The sequence below is a fragment of the Cataglyphis hispanica genome, chromosome 20 (assembly GCF_021464435.1).
Source record: "Cataglyphis hispanica isolate Lineage 1 chromosome 20, ULB_Chis1_1.0, whole genome shotgun sequence".
In the NCBI taxonomy this organism is placed as follows: domain Eukaryota; kingdom Metazoa; phylum Arthropoda; class Insecta; order Hymenoptera; family Formicidae; genus Cataglyphis; species Cataglyphis hispanica.
Window position 1 is genome coordinate 1,888,686 of NC_065973.1, and position 27,297 is coordinate 1,915,982.

The following is a 27,297-nucleotide window of genomic DNA, read 5'->3' on the forward strand; positions in this document are numbered from 1 at the left end:
TTTCTTATTATTCATAAAAGCAGCGACAATTTTATTGCTTTTATGACAATAAAAATTAATACAAAAAAAATTTGCGATAATTATTTTTAACAAATAAAATTTTTATTTCTAATAAATTTTCTCAGCACCCGAAGCTCCAATCGCTATCAAAGCTCTGGTCATGTCCGCGGAATCCATTCTTATCTCATGGCGACCACCTAGCCAGCCTAACGGAGTTATTTCACAGTATACTGTTTATACGAAAGCTGACAATGCCGATGAAGCAACTAGCCAAAAAGTGCCGCCGAATCAACTCACTCACGAAGCATCTGGATTAGACAAACAACTTAGATATGAATTTTGGGTAACTGCTAGCACAAATATCGGCGAAGGTGAAGCTTCTAAGATTGTGACTCTGGGTCCAAGCGTTCGAGGTAATCTTTTACTTTTTAATCTACTTAAAATACTTCGTATTTTAATTAAATTAAATTGAATTAAATTAAAATTGTTATTTAATTATAATTTTTTATAGGTGATCATAAATTAAAAACTGATTCTAATCTTTATATTTAACGCGTATTTTTACAGTACCAGCCAAGATTGCATCATTCGACGACAAATTCACCGCGACATACAAGGAAGACGTAAAACTGCCATGTCTCACCGTTGGCGTGCCCGCACCGGAAGTAACATGGAAAGTACGAGGCACGACTCTTCAACCGAGCGACCGACTGAGGCAATTACCCGAAGGATCACTGTTTATTAAAGAAGTCGACCGCGCGGACGCTGGAGAATATTCTTGCTACGTAGAAAACTCCTTTGGACACGATACTGTGACTCATCAGTTGGTCGTACACGGTACATGAATATTTCGAAAATATTAATTGTTAATTTTAACTCTGTCGATTATTCTAATTAACATTATGTTCGCAGCTCCTCCGCATTCACCGCAGGTCACACTTACTGCCACTACGACAAATTCGTTGACGATGAAATTGCGTCCACATCCGACTGACAATGCACCGATTCACGGTTATACAATTCATTACAAACCCGAGTTTGGCGACTGGGAAACTGTTCAGATCAGTTCTACGGCACAAAAATATACTCTTGAAAACCTGTGGTGCGGTTCTCGATATCAGATTTACGTCACGGCTTATAATGGGTATCTTATCATTAAAATTGCACACTATAAAATACACAATAAGAAATTTTATACATGACAATGACAATTTACAGAATTGGAATTGGCGATCCTTCGGATATCTTAAACACGCGCACAAAGGGCTCCAAACCGATCATCCCCGAAGCAGCGAGATTTATCGAAGTATCCACGAATAGCATCACTTTGCACTTGAGTGCTTGGTCGGATGGTGGCTGCCCTATGTTATACTTTGTTCTTGAGCACAAAAAGAAGTAAGATAAAAATAAAATTTTTGGGAATTACATGCGATTTGGTAGAAATCGATAATTAAAAGCGAATATTTTTTCAGGCATCAACAGGAATGGAATCAGGTCTCGAACAACGTCAAACCGGGCAGTAACTTCGTGGTATTGGATCTGGATCCCGCTACTTGGTATCATTTACGCGTTACGGCTCACAATAATGCCGGTTTTGCCGTAGCTGAGTACGAATTTGCGACATTGACGGTGACTGGCGGTGAGTATGAGCTTGACGTTCGCAGCGGCGCCTCGTAGCCGGTGCCAATGGTGGCTGGATTAAGGCCGAAACATTTTTTGTTCCAGGCACCATTGCACCGGCCCGCGAGATACCGGATGTGAACGATGGTGGCAACGACGAGGACCCGATGAAAATTTTTATGGCTAATTTAAATCTGGTCGTGCCGGTGGTAGCAGCTATTCTCGTTATAATCGTTGCCGTCATCGTGATTTGCGTACTCAGAGGGAAGGGCCACGGTAGCGATAAAGGTAACGGCATCCATCTAATATTTTTTGTTCCATTTCTTTTCTCAAACAGGCACGATCGCACCTCCCGTACGTAACGGTGGTAACGACAACACCGCGGATGTAAGACGTTATTTCCCGTGGTTACCAAGTTGGCTCGACGTAAACGTGGTGGTGCCGGTCGGCGCGACGGTCGTTGTCATAATAGTAGGAATAGTTGTCATTTGCGTGGCACTCTCGAGGAGAACTCGAGGTCCGGAACAAACGCGGCTGCGAGGTATCTCTTCAGCCGACGAGAAATATTACGAGGGACAATGTATACAAATTTTTTTTTATTACTTTTACCTATTAAGTCGCATAAAGACGGTGGACATTCGTCGGGAAATAAAATTGCGCTAATAATCTTGCAAGCATAACTGAATGATAGTAATAATCTATAAGATATTATAGCAATATATACTATTTCGTAAGATTATCATAATTATCATAAATTTTCTGACGATTGATCCACGCGTCGGCCACCCTGTCTTGCAGTCTCCTCGAAATATCCCGCATTCTTAATTTTTCTCTTTCTTTTGTTTCACTCATCTTAATTTTCCTCTTCCTTTTGTTTCATCAAGCGTGGGTGATGGCATAATAAATATAATCTATATTAACTAAAAATAATATCAAAAGTATATTATATTAAGACGTATACGCATTTACTTTATTAGATTGCATTTACTCGTATTATAGATGATGTAGTTTATCAGCAAACCGGTGTTGGCGGCGCAACTCTAGATAAACGCAGATCCGATCTTCGTGACGAATTGGGATATATCGCACCACCGAATCGCAAGCTGCCACCTGTACCCGGTTCCAACTACAACACATGTGATCGTATCAAGCGAGGTACAGTTATAAGTAAGCCACAACTGCCAACACTTACCTTTTAGACCAGTTTCGACTACTACTTGTGTAGTTGTTGTCGCATCGGCACGATAGTTCCTTCTTTCATCTTTTCTCAAGAAATACACAATTTTTCGCATATATTATACATTGTTAGACTCTCGACCAATGTTATACAGCCCTCAGACCAGACAGAAGCCATACACACGATCATACAATGCCAGTTTTTTTTTTCGTTTGCCTTTTGCTTCCAAATGTTCTTATATACGTTATGTCGAGATGTATATGTCCCTCCAGCGAATATAACGTTCGTTTTTATTTGTTTGCGCTTACCACGCCGTTGGTGCCTAACGAGTGTCGAATGCACTGATTCGTATATATTAATCGTATCTTTAAAAAAGAAAAAAAAAGGAACGCCCTGCCCAGAATCTCCAGTCCTTCGAAGAGAACAGAGTTGGTCAGTTGGCAGGAATCTTGATAGGCGCCAGCGTGTCGTACGATCTTTGTAGTATGTGTTTGATAGGTGGAACTGGCTCGTTAAGAAGTCATTCGACGTGGGACCCAAGACGGCACATGTATGAGGAATTGAGTCACTACGCGCCCAACAGAAGATGCCCACCGCCACCACGTATGGGCAGCGCAGACGGTCTCTCGCATAGAGGTTGGTAAAAGAGCATTTTTGTTTAACGGGGGCGTCCGGCCGGTTTGTCCGATCGCCCTACGAGATCGATAATCGCAGGTCGGAGCCGGCGATGTAGCTGGCAGTCTTCGTAAGTTCCTCCTCAAACTTCATGAACCTCGTGTCACTTTAACGACATGTTTCTCGATGTTGCACGTTTTCGCATGCCTGCGTTCATAGCACGCCGACAAATGACACGAACCACATAAAGAAGAATTACATTTATTTACACTCATAGTCTTTCTGAGACAAAAAGTCTAGGCTAAAAATCTCTGTGCCCGTTATCGTCATATCGATTTCAGATTTCTAGAATGGATAACAAATATTTTTAGTATTTTTTAAAATTATTTATATATATTTTATTCAAAGATTAGATTTATTATTCATTATAAAGTTTAGATAAAATAAATAGACAAAATTACGACAATTAATTAATTAAAAAATAGCATTGTTTTATATATAATAAAAAATTATGTAATTAATTGATAAGACGACTGGGCGTTTTTGAAACAAATCTATTTAAATATATTTTTAATACGCATGAGGAATTATTGAAGATTTAATAATTTAACGTAGAATGAGAATCGAGGAAAGAAGAAACGTGAAAGTGAGTAAAAACATTTTTTTTGCTCGTTTAAATCTCAATAGAAGTAGCATGTAAAGTCAATAGAGAAAAAGATTGCTTACAATTATATATTTGTAATTCTATTTCCAATCAAGTTAAACTCAAGGAAATTGTCATAATGGACTTTACACGCGAGAAGCAATCTTTAAAGCAATTTTTATCGTTCGACAAATCACTTTCACAGATTTTCCGCCCATAGCGGCAGAGTCTACCCTGGTTGATTACTCATTTGCAGGTATGGAGGATGAGATCTGCCCGTACGCTACCTTCCATCTTTTGGGATTCCGCGAGGAAATGGATCCGAGCAAGGCTATGCAATTTCAGACTTTCCCCCATCCAGGAAACGGTCATTCTGGCACCATGGGACCACCTGTAGGACATCCGACTAATGCTTCTGCTCACAGCCGTTCTGGATCTCAGTCTATGGTATTTTATATCTTTTTCATATACATATTTAATTAAACAATATAAGAAAGTAAATTATGGATTGTTTTATATATTTAAAAAAATGAACAATTTTTATTTTATAAATTATTTCTATCAGCAATTATTGCTAAAATCATGGCTAATTTTTTTCACAGCCGCGTCAAAATGGTCGCTACTCACGAGTACCATCCCAAGGAGGCGGCAGCGGCACTCACAATGTTTTCTCGCCCGAATATGATGATCCAGCTAATTGCGCTCCCGAAGAAGATCAATACGGATCGCAGTACGGACAATACGGCGCACCTTACGATCATTACGGATCCCGTGGATCAGTCGGACGTCGAAGCGTAGGCTCGGCTCGCAATATTCCCATTTCTGGTTCACCGGAACCGCCTCCACCACCACCGAGAAACCACCAGGATCAGAACAACTCCAGCTTCAACGACAGCAAGGAGAGCAATGAGATCAGCGAGGCCGAGTGTGATCGTGACCAGCTTGTCAACCGCAACTACGGCGGTCAGTAGAAAGATTCGTGGGATAGATCGGAAAACGAGAAGAACGAGAGAGATCATGAAGCTGGACGCGGTCCAATGGGAAAGTCGAGAAGATTCGTCTTTCCTGTTCGGATCTTATTTAATCCAGCAACATGCTCCCTTTTGAGAAACGATCTCGCTCCGATTCAGCCCTACCTCCTACTGATGCTCGTTTTCACATGCACTAGGCATTATTAGGCGTACGACGGCTCGCATTATGCGGATCGTATCGCATGGCGAGCGAGTCGTGAATGGAGAAGACTCGCCGCGTGGACTATATGTGTTTTTCTCTATTTTTTTTTTATTCTAATCATTTATATAGCTTTCACGAATTGCATGCTACGTGTTGTCGTAGTAGTTTAATCGTTGTGTCAATCGTGCCGTGTGTTTTTCTATTTCAGTGAATGCTCGCGGCAAGGACGGCATGACCACCGAGGAGATGCGTAAACTCATAGAGAGGTCAGTAGAGCGCGAGTGAGTTTAATTAACGGTGTGAACAGTTTATTGACGATTACACCGTTCCTGCCGCTATATCTCGAGCGATTTCATTTTCACACGAGAGCAGTATATTAATGATATTATTACGATAAAATACGACGCGATGTGTTTTCTGAATTGAGCGCCGTTTCACTATCGCTCGCTGCGGTTTTGACCGCTATCCGATTCATCTCTATGCGTTCTTCCTTATAGGATTACGCTACCAATCGATCCTTTTAATTCTTGACGTATATCTTTATTCGAATACTCGAGTTTATTCGCACGCGATTCAATTATGGTAATGATAGTTTCGAGTGCGCGGTGGTTCACTAGCGACTTTCGAAGAGACCCTCGAATATTTTATTTAAACATTTAACATTCATCTGATCTTTTCTTGTTTCATGACTAATTACGCAGGAAACCGTAAGTTCGTTAAACATAATCAAATCAGGGTGTACAAACGTTAAAGATATGTGAAGAGCTTTTGAGATGCGTCATACTATTTTCCGTTGATTTTCATCATCCCATCGAAATTCGGCTATCTGATTTGTTTTGCGACAAGCAGAGTAGACGACCCTTCAAAGCGTTGCTTACGAACATGTCTCCAATCGGAACGCTCGCTAATATAACATGTGTTTGCATGTAGCTTTGAATAGTGCTATGTGTAACGTGTAGCTATGTAACTAATTCGAAAGTAAGATGCGGTAGAGATATGTATAAGTTTCGAATACTAATCATATTTCCACTGCAGTTATTAATATGCAATAGCTATTATCACTGTTATTAAATCCGCTTTATCAGCTGATGACGCTATTAACGACTAATATTTTTCGCGTTTTTCTACGACCATCTTTACATTTTATTTATTCATGGCATAATTAATATTGTTGCTATCATCGCTGCTTTTGGTATTGTTATAACGCATGTTTTCATCGTATTAATTCGCATGCAGATTTCTTATATTAATTTCTGCTATTGTTGTATTAAACAGATTCTCCATTCGCAAAATAAGAATTGCTAAGTAATCAAAGCAAGTGCTTCTGTTTTTATAATGTTAAAAGCGTATCAAAATTAGGAAAAAGATATCTGCACGCGAGAATGCTATTAAAGTTGCGTGGAGAGAATCGGCGTGGTCGGATGTCAAAAATGCAAATTCTTGTTGCAGAAACGAAGCTCCCGGCCGGCAAACCGGCAGCCCCCACGGCGGTCACGGGGGACTCCTCACACCCTACGATACTGTGGCAGTGTAACCTGTAAATCATCATCTTCCGTGATCTTCCGCCTCTCTCGATAGCCGGCGGCCGCGAGGAAAGCAGCCGAGAGATGCGGAAATGAAGCGCACGCTAATTCTTCCCCCGGTGCTGTCGTCGGTCCAATTTGCAACGATTTACGATAGAAATTAGACGTCGTCGCGAGTAGATAGATTCGATTAAGGTGTGCGCATGTTGATATCATCTCGAGATCGTGACTACAAAGATCTGAGGTCCGCCTTGCGAAATGAGACTGCCTCCTTCGACCTTTCGACCAAATTGCGACGCGATCCTCTTTTTTCTAACACTTTGGCCTTCCAGTTTTTCCTTGTACTTCCTCGAATACGTTCGTTTACAATTGATCCTGGGGAAGGCCAACTTTGAAACTGCCTTGTTTTTTATACGATTTTTCGGACCAGTTCAATCGATTACGCACATCTAGGAAGGCCAGACTCAAGACTGTCTGTATTTACTGCCTTTTCGCGAAGGAGGCATAGCGATTCGTAAGGTCAGTCATATTTCGTTCGCAAGTCTTGTGAGTTCTGAAACTCTTTGTACACGTTCAATTATGTCGACTAAGATCTTTTATACCGCTTGACAGAGATAAAAGACAAATTTTGCGTTTAGACACGAATCTTTCTCGATTATACGTCCATGACTCAACGTCAGATGTAATTTAAAGATACTCGATGTGATATAAACTTATGAATTAATTATCTTTACATATTTTGTACGAAATATTTCAATTATGAAAGAGATGATTTGAATTTTTCTTCGCACTGTTGTCGAACGTGTATGAGGGGTTCAAGACTCGTAGTTGCCGCTGTGAGGCAGTCCTGTAGGAAAGCGAGCACACAACCGGAAGTCGCGTGTTCGCGGACGCCCAACCGCGGCAGAGACGCGGCCCGGATGATGGTGCTCTCGGCGACGGTGGATTTAACGGGGGTTTTCTGATATATATATCCGGTATAATCCTAGACTACAATCGTCGCAGGAGTTGCGTATAATGAGGAGAAAAAGGTACATATGATATATACACATATACACACATACACACATACGCACACATACACATATGAGATTAGTTGGTCGCTTTTTGAGTCATGGTTGTGCCACACTGCCGCTCCCTGCGGGCGTACGAGATATATAAACATACATACGTACATATACTATATACATATACTGTACGATTTATAATTTCGTAACGAAGGTTGTGTCCCCCTTCCTCTCTGCCCCCTTTGTCCTCTTTGACAATCGGCAATCTTGAGTCTCGACGTCGCGGAGAGCAAAGTTTATAGGGTACGTCGTCGCTTCTCGTCTTTCGTCATTGTCGTCTTTTTTAATAGCAATTCATTTAGATTTAGACGAGCGATACGAGACATTCCTATCGCTCGCTCGAAGAATAAGATTCCGTATATAAAACGCCGATCGACTGTCCGTAGGAAGAACATACGCGGCAAGCCATCGAGGGAACGCTTCGATACACAGCAGGCCAGCCACATATAAATTAAAAATATTATACATTAACAACATTATCCTCACATACACGCGCTGGTGCGTGTGCACGCAATACACACGCCACACCACACTTGCTGTCGTCCTATATATACGATATAAATATTTAGTCCGCTGTAAACATCTAATTAATCCCCCCCGTGCTAATCTTCTTCGATCGATTACGACGTACCGATAAGATTCTTCATTCTGATATCGCGACGATGATCGTTAACAGATATAAGCGATTCGAGTAATATAAAAGCTGATTTAAAGTAGATAGCTCGTAAGCCGGACGGATGGTCGCGAGAAGGCGTCGTTGTATCTTTGCGACGAAGCGAGAAGTCGGGACGGGTCGTTTCCTTAAACGCGAATCGAAGGGACCACGATCAGGTGGTTGACCTTCGCTGGATCTTCGAACGAATGGAACGGATGCCTGCTGTGCATCTTTAGGTTGTGCATCCCGACATCCCGCGACGCCGTGATCGCGACGCTGCATCTCATAGTTCGTTTTTATCACGATACTATTTCTAGATATATCTATACATACAAATATAAATATATATTATATATACGCTAACTATATATTATACATACGTTGTAAGTAGCTATTTCTAGGTGTCGCATTTGTTTGCCGAGACGATGCACGAGCCGATTCCCAGTTGGGCGACTGGGCGAAGGAGCACCTTCGAACGAGTGTCTGTCACGCGAGAATTAAAGATTTTTTACTATATTTAATTCGGATTTATGTTTTAAGCAAACTATCTTATATTTATATATATTTTTATTATTTTAGTATTAATTAAAATATTATTCAATTTAGATTTATTTAATTATAAATTGAAGAGATGCAAGAGATATTAATATTCTGGTACTCTCGATGCATTTCAATGTTAATTCAATTTGGAAGTCGCAATTAATACATTCATCATTGTTATCATCTCATTTCTTATTTACATAAATATTTACATAAATTAAAAAAAATGTGCCCAAAGAATTTTCGCGAATAAAACTTGAAGAGGTGCTTCGTCCTCGTGAGTCGCCTTTACTTTCGCAGAGGCATTCCTACCCTCTGCCTCTCTTAAACTGGCCACGGCTCGACACGCCGACGCACTTTTACTCATCGATGTGATTTTAAAAGGCTGCGCAAAAGCCTCGTGTCTCGTGTATATGTTACGATCGCGCTCTTACCGTAATTAACGTAGCCATATTGTCCCAAGTCACCCTTTACGACTTATATAGTATCACGTTCTACTCACTTAACTCGTCCCCGCGAAAAACTTTGTCGCTTCGAATCGCTTCCGAATTTAACCAGAGCTAATACAATCGGCACAGACCGATGATGATAATGATATTAATGCATTCGTATATAATGATGTGATCACGTCCGCGCGTTATTTCGGTCACGGCTCATCATTTTGTCTTATAAGCGAAGTGGACGTCCGCGACGTCGCACAGGTTTATCACCTGTTATGTTAAGCGGTCCAGGGTGCTTGGCAAGAAGTGTTGTAAATGAAACATTTAGCGATGATCAGTAATAATAAATTGAATTTTGGCTAAATTAATTGATTATTTTTTTAGCTGAAAACATTGATAACGAAAGATATAACTTAAAGACTGAGAATTTACGTCCACGTATCATTTTATTCACTTCTCGCTCGTATTTGCTCGATTGCTTTATATTTTTTCACACATTTTAGCATCGTATATTGTAAAATTAATACATTTGCCATTTATGTGCGCTCTTCTTGCCAAGCATCCTCGAGCCCATCGTTCGCTCGTCGCGTGATCGACGCGTATATTGTGTGGTAATTCTTTGCAGGATTCAATGTTACTTTTTGAGAGACGCCGCGAAGCGTGTCGCTCGCTTGTGTATGCTTGATTGATATATGCGTTGAAAGCATTTGGCTGTTCTTTTTGTACGACGGCGAACGCGGTTCTTCGAGCTCGTACCCTTCTCATCGTCGCCTGTCAGACTCGAAGCGTTTCCTTTGCGTTCCTTTTTTTTGACCCCCGCACCCGTAAAACAAAAGCGGGATCGCGATGTATTGTCTAATAATTGGAAAAAAAAAGCAAAGAAGAAAACGCGCGCAACATCATCCTCCGCGTTTGCGGAGAGACTCGAGGACCCGCTCGCAGTGTATCGTTTCCTCTCAACGCCACTATTTTATGTTTTTGTACCAAAGTTGTAGCATCTAACTTTGCGTTAAATAAATAAATCTTAAAACGACAGTCGTCGACTTTTGTTCCCCTAGCTTCGTCAAATTCTCTCTGATTTTTGGATTTTATTTACGCGCAAACGGGAGAGTATTTTACATATATCGATTTTATACAATATCCCCGCATATATTAATTTAATTCATTTTCTGTACATTATTTTGATGTATTATATATCAATCATAGAAACATTAATAATTGTGATTATTTAATTTATTAATTGAGAAATATAATTTTGATTTATGATATATTATAATATATTATACATTTATAACATAATGTAATATATTTTAATAATTAATTAAAACATATTTTAATAATTTTAAATATATTTTAATTAATTTTAATTAATTAAAATATATTTTAATTATAACATAATGTAATATATTTTAATAATTAATTAAAACATATTTTAATAATTTTAAATATATTTTAATTAATTAAAATTAATTAAAATATATTTAAAATTATTAAAATATGTTTTAATTAATTATTAAAATATATTACATTATGTTATAATTAAAATATATTTTAATTATATATATTATACATATATAATATATATAAATAATATAAATAATACATTTATTAATATAATTTAATTTAATTTAATTTAATTAATTATTAAAATATATTACATTATGTTATAATTAAAATATATTTTAATTATATATATTATACATATATAATATATATAAATAATATAAATAATACATTTATTAATATAATATATACATATTTCATTTATAATCTTGCGTAAAATATTTTAAATATATTATTATATAATTATATCAAAAGTTTAATAAATTTTATGATAGTTAAAACCTTAATAATAGTTAAAATCTTATAAACTGTAATAATAGTTAAAACCTTAGATAAAAAAAGTCGCAAAAAGAGCGAGATCCAATTTCATGGATAAGTTCATTGAACCAAATTGATAGGTTCATTGAACCCGCTAAACTTTTAGAACGAAAATTTACCTACTGTTGTGGATCTCTAATCCACCTTATCGATGGCGGTTTACCAGTGTGATGTTGGCCAAGAATGATCGCGGCGCAGTAGTTCAATGTCGGTTGGCAGTGACGGTTGTTTATACGATGGCGTCCGGCGGTGGTATGTATCCGTTTATTTTCCATTTTCCATTGTAATATTGAGGTCTATTTAATGAGACTGGACTCAATTCAAAATCTCGCACTAATGTAATCATCATTTGCTCTTTGTTTCTTTCATATAACGACAGAGAACGGAACCGAAGAACGAACGGAAGCATCGACGCCGGCTCAACCCATCACCAATGTCGTATCCGAGACGACTCACGTAAGTAAATTCATAACTTCAGCTCTTTAGCGACAACAATATTTCATTTGAAGGATATCAAGAATCCGTTAAATCAAAATGAAAACAGGCGCGCGTTTGCAGCGCGAAAATGAGGTTAGGTTAGAGCTCTGATTGTATGATATCATTATTTATTATCTGATATCTGTTGATTGACGAGTATCTTGCATTAAAGTCACAGTATTCTTGCACAGAATGTGTTTGCATGTATCTAACTGTGGATTAAATCAATGTTTGTAACTTGTGTAAGTGTATATAATCTAATTATATTAACATCAGAGAGAGTTGACTAGTAAATTAGATTTCACTTGTATATACAGCTTTAAAGTTAGTATTGTGATTGAGAAATCACATTAAATTAAGTTGAGCAATTGAAGTTATTGAAGGAATTAAAACTTAGAGTTATTTATACAATAGCTGAAATATGTTTTCTATGAGCATTGCTTGATGATTTATAAATTTTATATTCTTTTTGTTTACAGAAAGTAATAGGAATGGATAAAGATGCGGATATGTCTGGTGTACCAGCAAAGAAATCTCGTGTTGAAGTGCAATCTCTTCCAACCAGACAGTATTTGGATCAGACAGTAGTACCGATATTGCTACAAGCGTTGTCCTGTTTAGCCAAAGAGAGACCTGCTGATCCTATAAGCTTTCTCGCTGGCTATTTACTTAGAAACAAGAGTCAGTACGATAACGGCGGTTCGCCGCCGACTAGTCAGTGAATGCTTCCCTGTCCATGTGCGCATTTTGTGGTAATATATGAACTTTACTTCCTAAAAATCTCTTTTTGATATTTCAAGGACATATTTACGTTATATACGTATTATGTACTTGTGTATTTTTGAACGAAATAAAAATGAATTAGCTCCCTACTGTAGGGACAGTAGTGACTTTTTAGCGGAGTAATATAGTGTTATTCTGTGGAATACAAAATATACATTTTTTAAATATTGAAATTATTTAAATAAATATTGTTTTTATATTAAAGTAATAGCAACATCAGAATTACCCTAATTGCAATAGCAGTTACAGAATTGATATTAAATTGTTATTGACACGTAATACATATTAAAAAGAGTTGCTAATTTTTTTATGCTAGTATATCGATAAAGTAAAATTGAAAAATATAATAATGTGGCTTTTATGAAAGAATATCTTAAAAATATATTAAAAAAGCGTACTGACTTCTTTGATTTTCAATTCTTTGCAAATTTATGGCGCGAAAGCGAACAAAAGAAAGGGTGGAGAAAAGGGCTGCTGCCATTGATCCAATAAATCGTAATGAACCTTCCCTGCTCGTGTCGATTTTAATTGGAACGGCGATTTAATTGGAGGCAATTAAATGTAATCGCGCAATGAATCGGCGTTAAATTTATCTCGCGCTCCAATGAAATCGATAATTTACATCGGACGTGCAGCTCTCGCTCGTCTTGCTGTTGCAAATAGAGAAAGGGGAAAAATAATGTCTAGACGCACACACACAGTGCTCGGTTTTATTATTCTTCGTGTCTCATTTCGTCTCTCGTTGCGGTTTTCGTCTCGACGAAAACTCGTCGGTTGGTCTTACCGAGTTTCGCCAGAGTAATTGGGCTCCCTTTGGGGCGTCGGCGAGGCACAAGGAAAAGAAAATCCGTGTAGCGGCGTCCGATTGTACCGCACGAGCTCTAAACGACAACGCGAGAAGATATCGGGGTAATTTCGTGACCGACAATTCGCACGGCGACATCATCGGACCTGGTCCAATTAACGGCGAGCTATCCTCTTGCTCGGGTTCTCCTCGTATATCCTCTCGTAGAATTCTCGACCCTTATCCGTACACACATACATTGATCGCGAACTCTTAGCCTTTTGTTTTGTAGACGTTCAGTTGGGAGGGTCGACGCGTTTCTGTCGTGATAAGATAAAGGCACTAAGCAGTATTTTTACCAAACTTGAGTTTCTCGTGAAAAGTACTTTACCAGTAATTTGTTCGTCTTAGAAACGTAGAGGCCGTCTCTGGAAAACAACAGATCAGATAATGCGACGAAAAAATAAATAAAAGAAAAGAATTTAACGATCTTAAATATACCTTTTTTTGCGACAAAAAAAAATAAAGTTTCAACGCGTTTATTATTTGTCATTTATATAATAATTTGAAAAAAGTGATATTTTATTCTATATTAACTCCATGTTATGCGTATGTATGCATGATATAAATTGCGCTTTTAACATGCGATAAAACGCTGTAAAAGTTTGAATTTTACTAGATGAATAGAGAACTGATATATTTTAACATTTTATATGCTCGTACATTGTCGAACGACACAGTAATATCGATTCTGTTTCTTTTTTCTGTGTATTCAGAGTGAACTTCCACATTCACCACTCATTCCTACAACGGATCACGAATAAATGCGCAAAAGTGGAAAGTCCATGCTCGCGGCACAATACAGAAGTTCGATGTGACTGTTGATAACGTTGCAACATCCACCTTTACCTTTTTTACTTCCCTACGAGAAGCATGCAATAGTTTCCACGTCGAGTTGCTTCCATCCTCCTCTTTCCACATTCCTGTTTGCTGTGCTTTTCCAACTTCAGAACTATGTAAGTAGCTTTATGCAATGTGCTAGAACATGAATATACAGAGTTTATCTCGAACCAAGCGTTCTTTTTCAATCATATAATGCAGATTTAAGTAATTTCCGACTCAAAAATGGATCATTTTGAATTATATACAATAATTTAAAATTAAAATTGATTTTTATATTTAAAAGAAGCTTCCTTTTTTTCTGTTAAGAAAATATTTTGCATTTTTTATATTAATTTATAATCTATACTTTCTTATCTTTATATAGTATCATCTCTAAATAAATCTCTACATAAATTTTCTTTTTCATTGTTACATCCATATTAAAAAAAAATTGTATGTTTGAAGAAAGATACTTTGTTTGGATTGCAATCGGTATAATTTTTGAAAGTTTGACGATACAGATACACGTAATGAAACGCCCATTTTATATATGTACAGCATCGAATCTGTATCTATATCGAAAATTGAACACGATGAAATTGTACCGGTTTCAATACTCGCTCTGTACTATCCCAGATCGAGACATTCCGGATATAGATATCTACCTATTCTCCGTTCCATCCCTGCATTATTCTTGTACGCTCGATACGCGCGCAATAATCACGCCGAATGCCGGATCAACGAAGTATTTCGTAGTTGTATTAACAGTGACCGCGATCATGTCGCGTGTGTCGAATGTGCAAACCGAAAGGTAGGTGGATAGATAGATCCCCCGAGCGTGTCCTCTCCAGAGGCACCCTTATTGCGGTTTGCCATATACATATGCGCGATACGCATATACAGGCGAGCATGTTGCACGCGTGTGTACACAAGGGTGCACGACCGAAGAGAGAGAGAGAGAATCTACGGATAACTATGGGGCCCTAGTTAATGGCCGAGCTGTGTCATGATTTTCGTCAGGGCGTTCAGGTTCGGGAATCCTGCAGGTTCACGCCTGCACGCCCAGCCTTGGGAGGACTCGGTCCAATTGGCACGCATATTGGAATTCTATTACCGGGATTACGGCCGGTAATTGCTCGGTTTAGCGCAATATCGCACGGCCGTCTGTCCGCGTCGCCGACGCTTCGGCAAGACCAGCGTGCGCGGATTAGCCGCGCGCCTAATCGTTGCCCGCGCCAACACGTGATCCCTCGTTACGATCCCAGCGATTAATTGCTGGTGGATGCCGAAAACGTTAATCCATCCCTCACTCTCTTATCGTATTGTATTATCTTTTCAAACCGCGGCTCTGATAATTATAATAAATCACGCTGTCTATCGAGATATTATCAATTTTAAATGTAAATAAAATTAAATATATATATTGCAAATATATATATATATATATACAAGACATTTGTAAATTTTTAATTTCGTCTGTCACAAAGTATTTTGTGTCAATATTCCCGAGACCGCTTTTATAGGAAGATATCTAACATCTGCTTTTATAAAAAGAATTACATATTAATTAATGGATTAACAGGTTAATATAAATATAGTTGTATGTACTTGCTTCTCTCCCTGTCTCTGTTGGCGTTCGATTTCGATCTGCGTTTCAAATACGCAGCTTGAGAGCTCAGCAACTCGAGATGTTTACGATGTAGGTACGTCCTTTGTGGAACGGAGTTAGGGAATTGCAACCTACTAAAACGGATCGGGACGGCTTTTGAAAGCTAAGATTGATTAATTAATGCAGCGGAATAACGTTGATAATTAAATAATGCTAGTCCGTATTATTCATATATAGAAGTCAAAGGATCGTAATATTCGTGATTAGAGCACTGATAGGAGGAAATTATCCTTTATAGCCCTTTCTAGGAATAGAATTCAGTGATGATGTGAATTTTTACTAATATGAAGTATTTACGTGCAAAGACCTAATTTGTATCTAAATAACTTTTACAACTTTAATGTTTTTAAATAAATTTTATAGAGAAAAGAATTTTATATATAATTGTTACAAAAATTTAGAATTTAATATCTTTTTCTATAAATGACATAAAATTTGTATATGGATTCAACATAACATTTGTAATTAATATAATGATATCAAGCAATATTATACCATATTAAAAATTGGTGAGAAATGTATATTGAAATATTCTTCAACAATTTAATATTTCCGCGTTATATTCTTTTTCGAGAAATCACGATTTGTAGAATAATTTTTTTTTTGGAAATCGGACCTAGGTAGAGACGACGGTGAACAAAATTGCTGACGTTCCCGATCAGCCAGTATAAGAATACAATTCTTAAGAAGCGCGACGGGATTTTTAGAGATTCTCTTCACTGATGCGCGGCACAGGATTATATAAAATGTTTCTACATAACTGAGAACTCTCTCTCTTCACCACAGCTCTTCGCTTTGCCGGGGTGTCGGGGAAAAAGCGCTTACCCAGCAGATTCGTGCTGGCTAAAGCCCTTCTTTCTCTCATATTTTTTTGCCGCTTGAGTTTTATCTGATAACGGCAAAAATATTTTTCAGTCTCGTCCGTGGAAGGTGATACACGATCTTTTGTTGTCACAGCAAAAAGCCGAAGCAATAAATACCGATATGAATTCCGGGCCTCTATATATTTTTACGATTAACTGCATTTCGGATTTCGAACTCCAGCTATTGCACGAACAAGTTTGCACACTCATGCGTAAGAATTTGTAAAATATTGGCATATCTAAGTCTTTCATTTAAGAAAGTAAATTTTATGTAATTTCTACAATACGAAAAACTTAAATTGATTGAAAACTTACATTGTTTACATTGTTTGCATTCTCAGTATTTCTCGATAATCTGTAAACAATAATTTAATAATTGTATACTACAGAGATCTTTTGAATAATTATTAGATACTTCTGTATTGAAGCGTTCGAATATTCGAGTTTCAAAATAGAACTGTGTGATGCTATTCGAATATTTGAATATTCAAATGATTTCAAAATTCAGAGATTTATTTTGCAGATGCGTTTTGCTTCGACAAAAAAAGCAAAACGCCTCCGCTCTTCTCGATTCAATACGAGTCGGCGCTTTTGAACCGGTTAATCCGCGAAGTGGTATTATTTCCGGCAAGATAGCCACGCTTCGGGCAGGGTCACTACGTTATCGGGTAACGCGCGCAGTCAACAATCGCGATTTCTACGGGGACACAGCTCGCCGGCAAAACTTAAATATTTGTCGGAGATTATATTATATTCATACTCTCTCCGGGTCGACTTTTTAATCAGTTTGTCGACGTTCTCGCTCACGCGTTCTCTCCGTTCCACCGAATTATCCCGCGGGTCTGCCACAGATTTTCATTTCAGATCTGGCTGCGCGGACTCTGCGAGAGAAAATAAAAGCTCCTCCGTTCCTCATCTCTCCTTTTTCATCCCTCTTTTCTCTCTTGATTTCAATCTGTTTGACGGTCTGCCTCTCTTACCGTCGTTGCTCTAGCGTATGGCGACGACGGCGTCTCAGTCTGAAGACAATGGGAGACAAGAGAGAACGGCGGAGGGAGATGTACGTTATCAAGTCGCGGCATCACTCGAGCATCCCAGCTTCCTCTTATTCCTTCCTTTCCGCGCATTCAAGTCGAGTCTTCCAAATTTGTTGGTACCCTCCTTCAAAGACCCCTCAAAGATCGTCCAGAGACAGTAATTGCAGAAATCAGTCATGTTACCTCTCGGCTAGACGATGTATCTGTCGGAAAATCTCCGCGATATTGATCTCTAATTTTCTTTGGGCGATATCAGGCCAACGTCTTATTTGTCTTATCTATTCTTGTATTTATTTTTTTAAAAATTAATGAGATGTGAGACATCTCAGTACGTGATACTTTGATTTAGTAATATATTATTTGACATAAACGTTTATAAGTTGAACGAATTCTAAATATATTAATGAAACGATGATCTCTTTTTATATATAAAAAATATATATTCTTTTATTTAGAAAAAATATAATTAAATATAATTAATTAAAATTTAATTAAATATAATATAATTAAAAATTTATTCCTCAATTTCGTCATAGAAAGAATGATAATTTTATTTTACATAAAAATCGTTCAATGTTAAAATATATCTGCGTTTGAATTTGCACAACTTGTTTAATTAATCTTGGCTATAAATAAGTTAGAAGCATCATTTATAAATATCGTCTTTTTAAAGTATCTAAAATCGATACTACCCTGTATCGCGAAATAATGGCGCGTGATTATGACTGGGAATATATTTCAAAGGTATATATACACACACACACACATAAATACTCTGTACCATCTCAGCGGGTTATTATTACCCGATCGCGAAACCGTAAAATTCGATCTTACGAACGAAACTGCGATCGGTGGGGAGACTTTCCGAAACACGAGCAGCCATGGAACGCTCTCGGATAGCGTCTAATGGCTGGAACTTTATCGGAAATAAATATTTTTTGCTTCTGTGCAGCGCGCGCGCATCGTGCCATTATGGCAAGAGCGGTTAGTAAGGCGATATCGGCATCGCCTGCGCGGCCTGCATCGATTCGATGAAACATACCTACGAAACATTACCTTTCTTTTAATGGAGCTTAATGTACAGATCCACCCCGTGGGCTTCGGCTTTCGATCGCGGAATCCCTCCTTTCCCCTTCGCTCTTCACCATCCTTTATCGTCTTCTCTCCGGCAGCAGGTCGGCGTCTCTCAGCAAAGCGCTTAATCCTCCAACGAGTCGAAAATCCCGACGGTATTACCGCAAACGTTGATTTGTGGTCGCAATAGCGACATTATTTATAATTTGCGGGTATTAATAGCCGGGCTTGTATCCTTGCGTACAACATCTACCGCCACGATCCTTCCTCTTTCATTTTTACCGTTGTCCTCATCTTCGTTATTCTAGGTTTTCTTTTTTTTTTTCTTTTATAGGAACAATGTCAGTTATAGAACAAAATAGTATTAAATATATTGAAAAAAACAATCTTTAGATAAAATATTTTTTTCACTGAAATTATAATTTATTATTTTTGAAGCATTTTTATTAATAATTTTTTTAGATTTTTGTTGATTTCAAAACTTTTTTATTTCTTATAGAAAAGAACAATCGTAATGTGATTTATGCCAATTAATGATTTTAATATTGTTACTATATTAGAAAAATAGCCAGGATACTTGATTAAGTTTAGTAAATCAAGGAAAAACATGATCTCGTGCTAAATATACAAATTATATGTATAATTTAGTAATAAATATATATATATATATATATATATATACATCAATTTATTAAAAATTAAATTAATATATTAAATTTGAATATAAATTTGTGTCTGTGTGCATTTATGTATGTGTGGTTTGCGAAAAAGCAACATATCATTATATAATTTATTTACTTTGATATTCGAATTGTCGAGAAATCGCTTACTATGATTATAATAATTATTTATTTTTTGTCGTTCACTCGATCGTGGTCTGTCTTCAGACTGTATTTTAAATCCAGGAACTTCTTGCATATGTATGAGTCAGCGAGTTTTTTTTTCCCGTATTTTCCATTGCATCCCTCGTCTTCTCTTCTTGCGACAGCAATGAAAACGGGGAGAATATCGAAACGATGAAAAACCACGCGGTGTACCTGCGAGTACAGAGTCTCCGAATACGTTATTTCTTCGGACTGTTATTTTCACGGTAGAATCTATGCGGATATTCGGCGCATAGATAACGGAATCAGATTGCTGCCATGCCATCCCTTACCACGGAATAATACCTTACGTCATATAATTCACTACTAGCGGACCAATATTTTTGTCCGAACGACACATACCTTTGGATGTCTCGTCTGCGCAATACGTTCCTTTTTTACTTGTGCCAATCATCTAAGCATCACTAATTGACAAATTACGAGATATTGCGCGAATAAAATTTTCGTTTTTTTTTTTTTTTTAAAAATAAAGCATATGATTATTTTTACGTTTAATATTTTTATAATGAAAAAAAAAAAAAAAAATATTGGTTATCTCTATTTTGGTGCGAATACTAAAAAAATAAGTACACACTATAGCTCCTCCGTCAAATTTTTAAAGTGTATCACTTTATTATTAAATGTACTTCAAATGAGTTCTGACATTTCGATAGACGCGTTTAAATATTTAAAGTTAAGTTTGTTGCATCTCGTAAAACGGTAACGACTCCGGTAATGAAAATGGCTGTTGCTTCCGTCTTTCTTCCTCAATATATTTCGCAATGCCGAGCTGAGAGTGCCAGTCTTCTGTCACGTTGCAAAAGACCAAAACAAATTAGCGGATATAATGTAATTGCACGGCACCAATTTATTTCCACTGCGCGGCGAAGCGCAACTTCGCGTTTCGGGCGTTTTACCGTACCTGTAAATGAAATTAAGATTAGCACAAAATAGAAAATAATCGCGACTCGTATGCGAAGATAACGAAGCGATCGTATCTTTGTGAGTTAGGTGAAATGTCAGAAGGAAAAATTAGATCGATAAAACCTCTTGCCTATAATATTGCGAGCCGGAAACGATTGATCTTGATTGAATTGTACATTCAGAATTGATTCCCTGTCGATATCCACCGCATTCGCTTTTCCTGACATTCAGATTAAATAACGTGATCTGTTTTCCTTATTCTACATACGAGCTGTGTGTGTGTGTGTGAGAGAGAGAGAGAGAGACAGCGTCTTTTATATCGACAAATTCTTTGACGAGTATTGAATGGATTCTTTGCTATTTGTGTAAATATATTTGTTTTTTTTTCTTGTATATTTTTTTTTAAATCTGGCTTGGCTAGTTTTGTTTATTATCTGACTATTACACTATAGTTAAAGACAAAAAATAATATTACATATTTTGTTTAAAACAACTTATTTATATTAATTAAAAATAGAGAGATAATATCGCATTATAAGACATTACAAAGTAAGAAAATTTCTCGCAGTTTTCATAAAATTTCTAAACAATTCCCGACATTTAATTTAACTCAAGAGCTATTAAAAATACTCAAAGAAATTACCATCGTTTCTTTCGGATGCAATTCGTTCCAACTCGCGGCAGAGGTACTCGTATCATTCGGACAGCGGCGATGCGCGATTCTCGAGATCAGAAAAATCGCGGATAGTAAATGAATTAAAATTTATAACGTTCTTGGAGAGATTAAACGGAAATGCTGAGGAGCGAATCGAAGATATTTGCGAGGTTCGACAGCGACGCGCAACCGAGTCACACACATACACACACACACACAGAGAGACCGCGAATTGGAATTCCCTACCTAATAAATCACCGTTATATATGTGCGAGCACGACAGCACGACGTATTCACAAGACTCTCGCCATTTCCCTATCCCAATATTCATTGCCCAGCATGAGCCATCTCTGGTTATGGACTTGCCGAGAAAGTCAATACTGTTTCACGCGGAGACGTGCGTATAGGATGAGGCAGATCGACAAATTAATATCTTTTAAAGTAATATGATCTAGAAAAGAAATGCATTATATAAATAAAAGTAATTTCAGTTACACAAGTTTTGTTAAAAAAAAATCGAATTTTATTCTATTGATCTTGGATCTATGGAACTGAGCTCAATTAAATTATATTGAATCAGCAATGAATCTCGTCGATGCGTCAAAAAGTAGAGTGCATGGCAATTATGACGCACGACTTTCGCTACTCCGGTTCCATTATCGCACTTTTTTGGCATTTAATAAATTAGTTGCCAATTAGCTCCGTTCGCGATTTCCACTCATCAGTTACATTTATGCATAATTGAATAGTCTGCCTATCGAAAATATGTCACGTACATTTAATTTTTTTAATAAAATATATTTTAATCACAATATCGCATAGAGATGTATTTAAGAATATAAATTTTTAATATCCGAAAATAATATCTATAAAATAAATAAATAATTTTTTATCGGAAATATTCTTATTTTTAAAATTCGAACGAACATAAAAAGAGTGCTTTAATAATTCAAAGCAATTTTTTTGTACATTATAAATATGTCATGCGAATTAAAGGCGCCTAGGTAGGTCTTTCCAGGTAATGGTATAAACAACACAGTATCTTGGTTCAGGAACGTTTTTCACAGCCTATCCGCTCGCGAAATCGCGTTTGGGACACTTCGAAGAGAAACTCGTAAACCACGCGGCGGAACGACGGCCGTGTTTCTTGCTTCGTCATTCTCTCGACACCAACCCCTGCCAACCGTTGTTGTCGACATTCTGATTCGCCGTTAAAGATGGCCTGGTACTATCTTAATGGATATCTAGCCGGCTTTCCGGATTCGTACTACAATACACGCGGTACCCTTCGAAGCTTTCCCTTCCCTGATCGCTGACGACTGAAAATCTCTCGGACCGAATCAATTCTGGATAACAAATTGCGTCGTGAAAATAGATGTGGGAAATTTATACTGTCTCGAGATTTAGATAATGTGTCTGTTCTTTGATTATTGTCGCCGATTGTCAGGCTGGAGAATTACTCAAATTTTAAACACTTGTTTGGCAAGAGCACGCACGATATTGTTAATATTACCCATTTTCCATCCATTTCTATGCGGTCAAAATTTCCGATATCAGCCCAGATGATACGATTTCGATATTTAATCTCTGTTAACAAATACACACAGATATATATGTACATATATAGTTTTTTTTTTTTTTTTAGACCGGATTGTTCGCGTGCCGCATGTAATTCATTCGATGTGGATTTGCAAGTTAAGAATTGTTTCATTTAAAGCTAATACATCCATTTAAAATGACAAAAATGGTATTGAAATATGGTATTACCTTTTAGTTTTGAAATTTCCATTACTCAATATTTCAAAATCAGCACATGAATTTCGATATGAATTAGTCAATGAAAGTTAATAAATTTAAAGTAATATTTTTTCGTACATATACTTCAGAAATTAATTATTAATTAATCAAATACGCGCACATACAATTTTTTTATGTTCTAAAAGTATTTCACTGTTCATAAACGTTCAATTGTTCCGGGAAAGATCGAATTATTAAATGAAGCGATTTTCACAAACGTAATTCAGAAAGGCGACATTATTGCGATTGAATTGTTTCGACGGAAGCGTCTGTACGCGACGGTGTCGTCGATGACGACATGGGGACAGCAACGGGTGATTTCACCCATGATAGGTATATACCTTTTATCCGCTATCCTGCAGAACGGCCGTATTAAAATGTAAATGCGCGGTAGCTAGTTATTATGCGGAGCGGCCGATGCGATCTCCACCGGCGGCGATGCGACCTCGGACGTCCTCGTGTGTGCCTCGTACTACACCCCTCGTCGTCATCCTCGTAAACACCCGATAATGGTGAAACCGTGTAGTCGGCTATACGATGCTATGCGAACGTTCCGAGAAGCGGAAGACGACAGAAGGTGGTATTCACGTGGTTTTCCTGATCGCGCGATCCAAAAAAAAAATATCTGGAGTATCCTGTATATATTTGTAGTGTAGTTCTTGAAGCACAGCTTCTTTATTTATATTCTGAGATTCGAAACTTAAATGTGTTTAGAATCTACCTCAGTAAAGATATTTTTACTTTAAAATATTAAGACTGATGATTAGATGATAAATATATAGATAGTAAACACAATACTTTGAAATGAAAACAAAGCGTATATGTATGATATTTTATGTGATTTAAATATATTTTGTTGTGTATATAGGTATCATATAAAAAAGGGATAGCTAGTAGTTTATTCGTTTTTTCTTACAGAGAGAGATATTTGTACATGTTCAAATCTCTTGTGATCTTGTTCGCGAATGGTTCAGTAACGTCTGTAGAGATGATTCTCGTGTCAGATTCGTTAAAACTATTGGTACAGCGTTGAAAAGAACGCCGTTGTGCTAGCTGGCGCCAAAAGGTTTATCTGTTCGTGCTGGACGAGGAGTTGCGTTTCTGAAAGGTTTGTGTCGCGTAAAAATCAAACTTTTGTGCGCCGCGTTTTACGCATCCGTTAAGTGCGGGGAATCGATGTTACACGGACGACAGTACGTAGCAACAGCCATTGCAAAGATATATTATCCGCTGTTGAATTTGCTCGTAGCGTGCCGATACAGTCGTCGAGAAAAACGTTCCGACACCAACGGCTTTTTCCAGCAGAACGACTTCCTACATTGTACGGTGTCGCATTGAGGAGATTAACGGAAAACGTTCTCCTTTCGGAAAAAGGATGTGCGCGTTTAGATATACGTGTTTTTAAAAATATCTACAGTCTCAATTTTAAATGACAATAATTCTCAAAGAATTTAGTTCGATTTTTCATTTATATACCGTGTGTATGTATAATTAAATTATATATATAAATACTTCTATATTAATTGTAAGATCCAATAACTTTTTTCGTGAAAATTCGTGGAAAGCGTAAAAACATAAACTACTCGATTGGCAATTTTGCAAAGATTGTAGATATTTTCATACAATTTTGCTGCTGTGTGTAGGGCAACGCCTCTCGTCGTCTTGCTCGCGATATTATCACCGCCGTCTGTTCTGCGGCGCTCCTATTATTTATACATTTTCACGGTTATATTCCTCGAGGTTTCCATATAATAAAATCTCTCTCGCGCGGCTTTGTCTCTCTCTCTCTCTCTCTCTCTCTCTCTCTCTTTCTCCTGCTTCCTTCTATCTTGCTCGCCAATCTCCAGTATTCCAGGGTGCACACGGTGCGTCGAGGCAACGCGTGACGACGCAGCGCTCCGGTCACGGGGGTGGGGGAGGGGGAAGTTGGTCGGAGAATGCAAGACCGAGGGTGCAGCGGGAACGTGAAAGGGTGGGAAAACACATAGCGAGGTTTGAGTAGCTGCAAACAGCAAATACCATCAGGTAGCAGCGCGTAGCCTCCCCTTCTTCTCTCCTCTCCTTCGATCCAGCCGATATGTACATATCGTCAAGCGAGACACACCGCGAGTGAAATCCGTAAGCAGAGAGACTGACTAATGTCGTGCATTGTTATTTGTCGATCATTGCAACCGCGAAAATGGGCTAATCAACTATATGTTACGGGTTCATGGTTTTGGAGCGTTAAGGATGTGGGGAAACTTTGTACATCAGTCGGGCTAATGAACCTGAATAGTTAGGTTAATCTGCCAGAAAGCACAGGATGCAAAGGGTTTCTCGTGGGAGAAAACGTGAGGTAGTTAGACAAAAAGGAATAGTGAGAGAGAGATAGAGAGGGAGGATAGCGACAAGGTTACAAAGTAGCCTTGGCTACCGCCAAGCCCGCAGGTCGGGTTACTCCATCAAAGGTCAAAGGATATATTTGCGACGGCGATGGTATCATAAGGACATTTTTATGGCGCACTCGGTATCGTTTGAGGAGTTTCTCTCCGCGATCTATATATGTAAATATTCGTTTAATAACCGAGACGTTATTTACTCGCGAAGTAACGGAAGCTACAACGAATTTTCTTCGCATAGCCCGTAGCTTGAAGACGCGGATTATTGAAATATCCCGATTTTGTAGGAGATTTGCCAATAAGAAGAGACGCATAAAGATCGGCGAATTATGATGATAACGTTCGCAGGCATAATTTTGTCACGATACTTCTTCGATTTGCGATTTAGGATTTCCTGTAGATTTAATCGAATTAGCTTTTCGCGAATATGACGAGCAAATTCAATAACAGCTATTGTGTCATATGTTTCATTGATTATAATTGATAAAATTATATATGAGTATCAAATTTTGTGTACACAAACTTTCATATATCTGTTAGCATAGTAAAAATGGAAAAATAACATGTGAAGCGCTACATCGTATATTATTATACAATTTTATTATAAAAATATATATTTTAAAAAGCGCCTTTATTCAATAAATTATTAAGTTTGTGTTGCTACATTTGCTACGACAAATTTATAAAGTTTGACGTTTATGTCGAATAACTTGTTTCATTGATAATCTTTTCTATAAATATCTTTGACTATGATATTGCCGATACGCCGACGCGATGCTTTATGCTTTTTAATAACCATTTTAGATAATAAAAAAAGGATTAGTTATATAGCTAAAAAATTATTTATAAAAAAAATTGATATAATATATATTTTCAAGAAAAGAGTAGTAAAGATAGAGTTATTATAATTTCATTTTATTTTATTATAGATTATCGTTAATATTTTTACAGATTTATTATATATTTAATAGAAATTTTAATTTAACATCTAGTTTAATATCTAATATAATATTTAATAATTCAACTAAAAAAAATTGATTCTAAATTAGAATTATTAAAATTTTCTATATGAAACAATGTGTGATATTGTAATTATGGATGATAATATGCATGTAAATTAGCGTAATCGTTCGAAAAAAATGTCAGAATGTTCTTGAAATGTTTGACTAAATCGCACATTCCATTAGAGCGGAAAATTCAAAAGCCGATGTAGTTACTCGATTTAAGTCGCTCGTTACAATGGCCTACTTTGCGGCGAAAGGTAAGGTTGATCGAGTCAATGATCAGCGACTAATCGGAAAAAACTCTTTTCCTATTGTCAGTCTTTGTCAGTATCGGTGAAACATATACATATAGAAAATTTCGTCTCGACGCTGATCGTCACAAGAGAATCGATGTTTCGATTATATGAAAAATATATTATCGTATGAGTTTGTTATTGTGTACATACTACGCTTTTAACGAGTATATAAATTCGCGGTAAATACAATATCTTTGTTTATAGCGCGAGTTTATGTGGTCGCTGTTTATTGACATGCAATCTTTGACGTATAGATGATGCTTCGAAATCTTTTCAAAAATCTCTTTTTGTTCTGGAAAAAGTTTCTTGTTACTAAATTTTACTAATTATAATTTTTTTTTTACTTTATAAATAATACTTGAACAAAATTGTATAAAAAAGAGTTTAATTCGGATTATTTCTCTATTGGCTATTTACTATTCTTCATAAAATATTTCATAAAGAAAGGGGATAGTTTGGGACGAATTTCTGAAATTG

At 37.1% G+C, this 27,297-nt stretch overlaps 3 protein-coding genes across 52 annotated transcripts in view; all 3 read left to right on the forward strand.

Annotated features, from left to right (window-relative positions):
- LOC126856881 (cell adhesion molecule Dscam2) overlaps nucleotides 1-10,488 on the forward strand; it is a 67,452-nt gene extending 56,964 nt beyond the window's left edge. For 46 of the 50 annotated variants that reach the window (XM_050605831.1, XM_050605816.1, XM_050605833.1 and 43 more), the window contains 12 exons: nucleotides 126-413; nucleotides 568-837; nucleotides 913-1,144; nucleotides 1,219-1,395; nucleotides 1,473-1,639; nucleotides 1,958-2,200; nucleotides 2,620-2,775; nucleotides 3,296-3,433; nucleotides 4,312-4,502; nucleotides 4,658-5,018; nucleotides 5,437-5,494; nucleotides 6,678-10,488. In XM_050605831.1, the coding sequence (XP_050461788.1) occupies nucleotides 126-413; nucleotides 568-837; nucleotides 913-1,144; nucleotides 1,219-1,395; nucleotides 1,473-1,639; nucleotides 1,958-2,200; nucleotides 2,620-2,775; nucleotides 3,296-3,433; nucleotides 4,312-4,502; nucleotides 4,658-5,018; nucleotides 5,437-5,494; nucleotides 6,678-6,762 (2,366 nt within the window). In that variant the 3' untranslated portion in view covers nucleotides 6,763-10,488. Of the gene's footprint in view, nucleotides 1-125; nucleotides 414-567; nucleotides 838-912; nucleotides 1,145-1,218; nucleotides 1,396-1,472; nucleotides 1,640-1,725; nucleotides 1,909-1,957; nucleotides 2,201-2,619; nucleotides 2,776-3,295; nucleotides 3,434-4,311; nucleotides 4,503-4,657; nucleotides 5,019-5,436; nucleotides 5,495-6,677 lie in introns of all 50 variants that reach the window. The other 4 variants (XM_050605840.1, XM_050605853.1, XM_050605838.1 and 1 more) reach the window with 1 other exon arrangement.
- Nucleotides 10,489-11,496: 1,008 nt separating this feature from the next.
- Nucleotides 11,497-14,448, forward strand: LOC126856984 (protein dpy-30 homolog). The gene is made up of 4 exons (XM_050606042.1): nucleotides 11,497-11,586; nucleotides 11,714-11,790; nucleotides 12,291-12,563; nucleotides 14,155-14,448. Exons 1-3 carry the CDS (start codon nucleotides 11,505-11,507, stop codon nucleotides 12,531-12,533), a joined length of 402 nt encoding a protein of 133 aa, XP_050461999.1. The 5' UTR covers nucleotides 11,497-11,504; the 3' UTR covers nucleotides 12,534-12,563; nucleotides 14,155-14,448.
- LOC126856905 (protein O-mannosyl-transferase TMTC2-like) overlaps nucleotides 14,246-27,297 on the forward strand; it is a 261,764-nt gene continuing 248,712 nt past the window's right edge. Inside the window, exon 1 of the mRNA XM_050605901.1 lies at nucleotides 14,246-14,394. The gene's annotated coding sequence lies outside the window, so the exon portion shown is untranslated. The remainder of the gene's footprint in view (nucleotides 14,395-27,297) is intronic.

Bases quoted from the DNA above. Each gene is read 5' to 3' on its own strand.
- LOC126856984 (XM_050606042.1), top strand. From the start codon at position 11,505: ATGTTGGCCAAGAATGATCGCGGCGCAGTAGTTCAATGTCGGTTGGCA. The intron at 11,587-11,713 runs GTATGTATCCGT...ATATAACGACAG, and splicing joins TACGATGGCGTCCGGCGGTG to AGAACGGAACCGAAGAACGA. The intron at 11,791-12,290 runs GTAAGTAAATTC...TTTTGTTTACAG, and splicing joins TCGTATCCGAGACGACTCAC to AAAGTAATAGGAATGGATAA.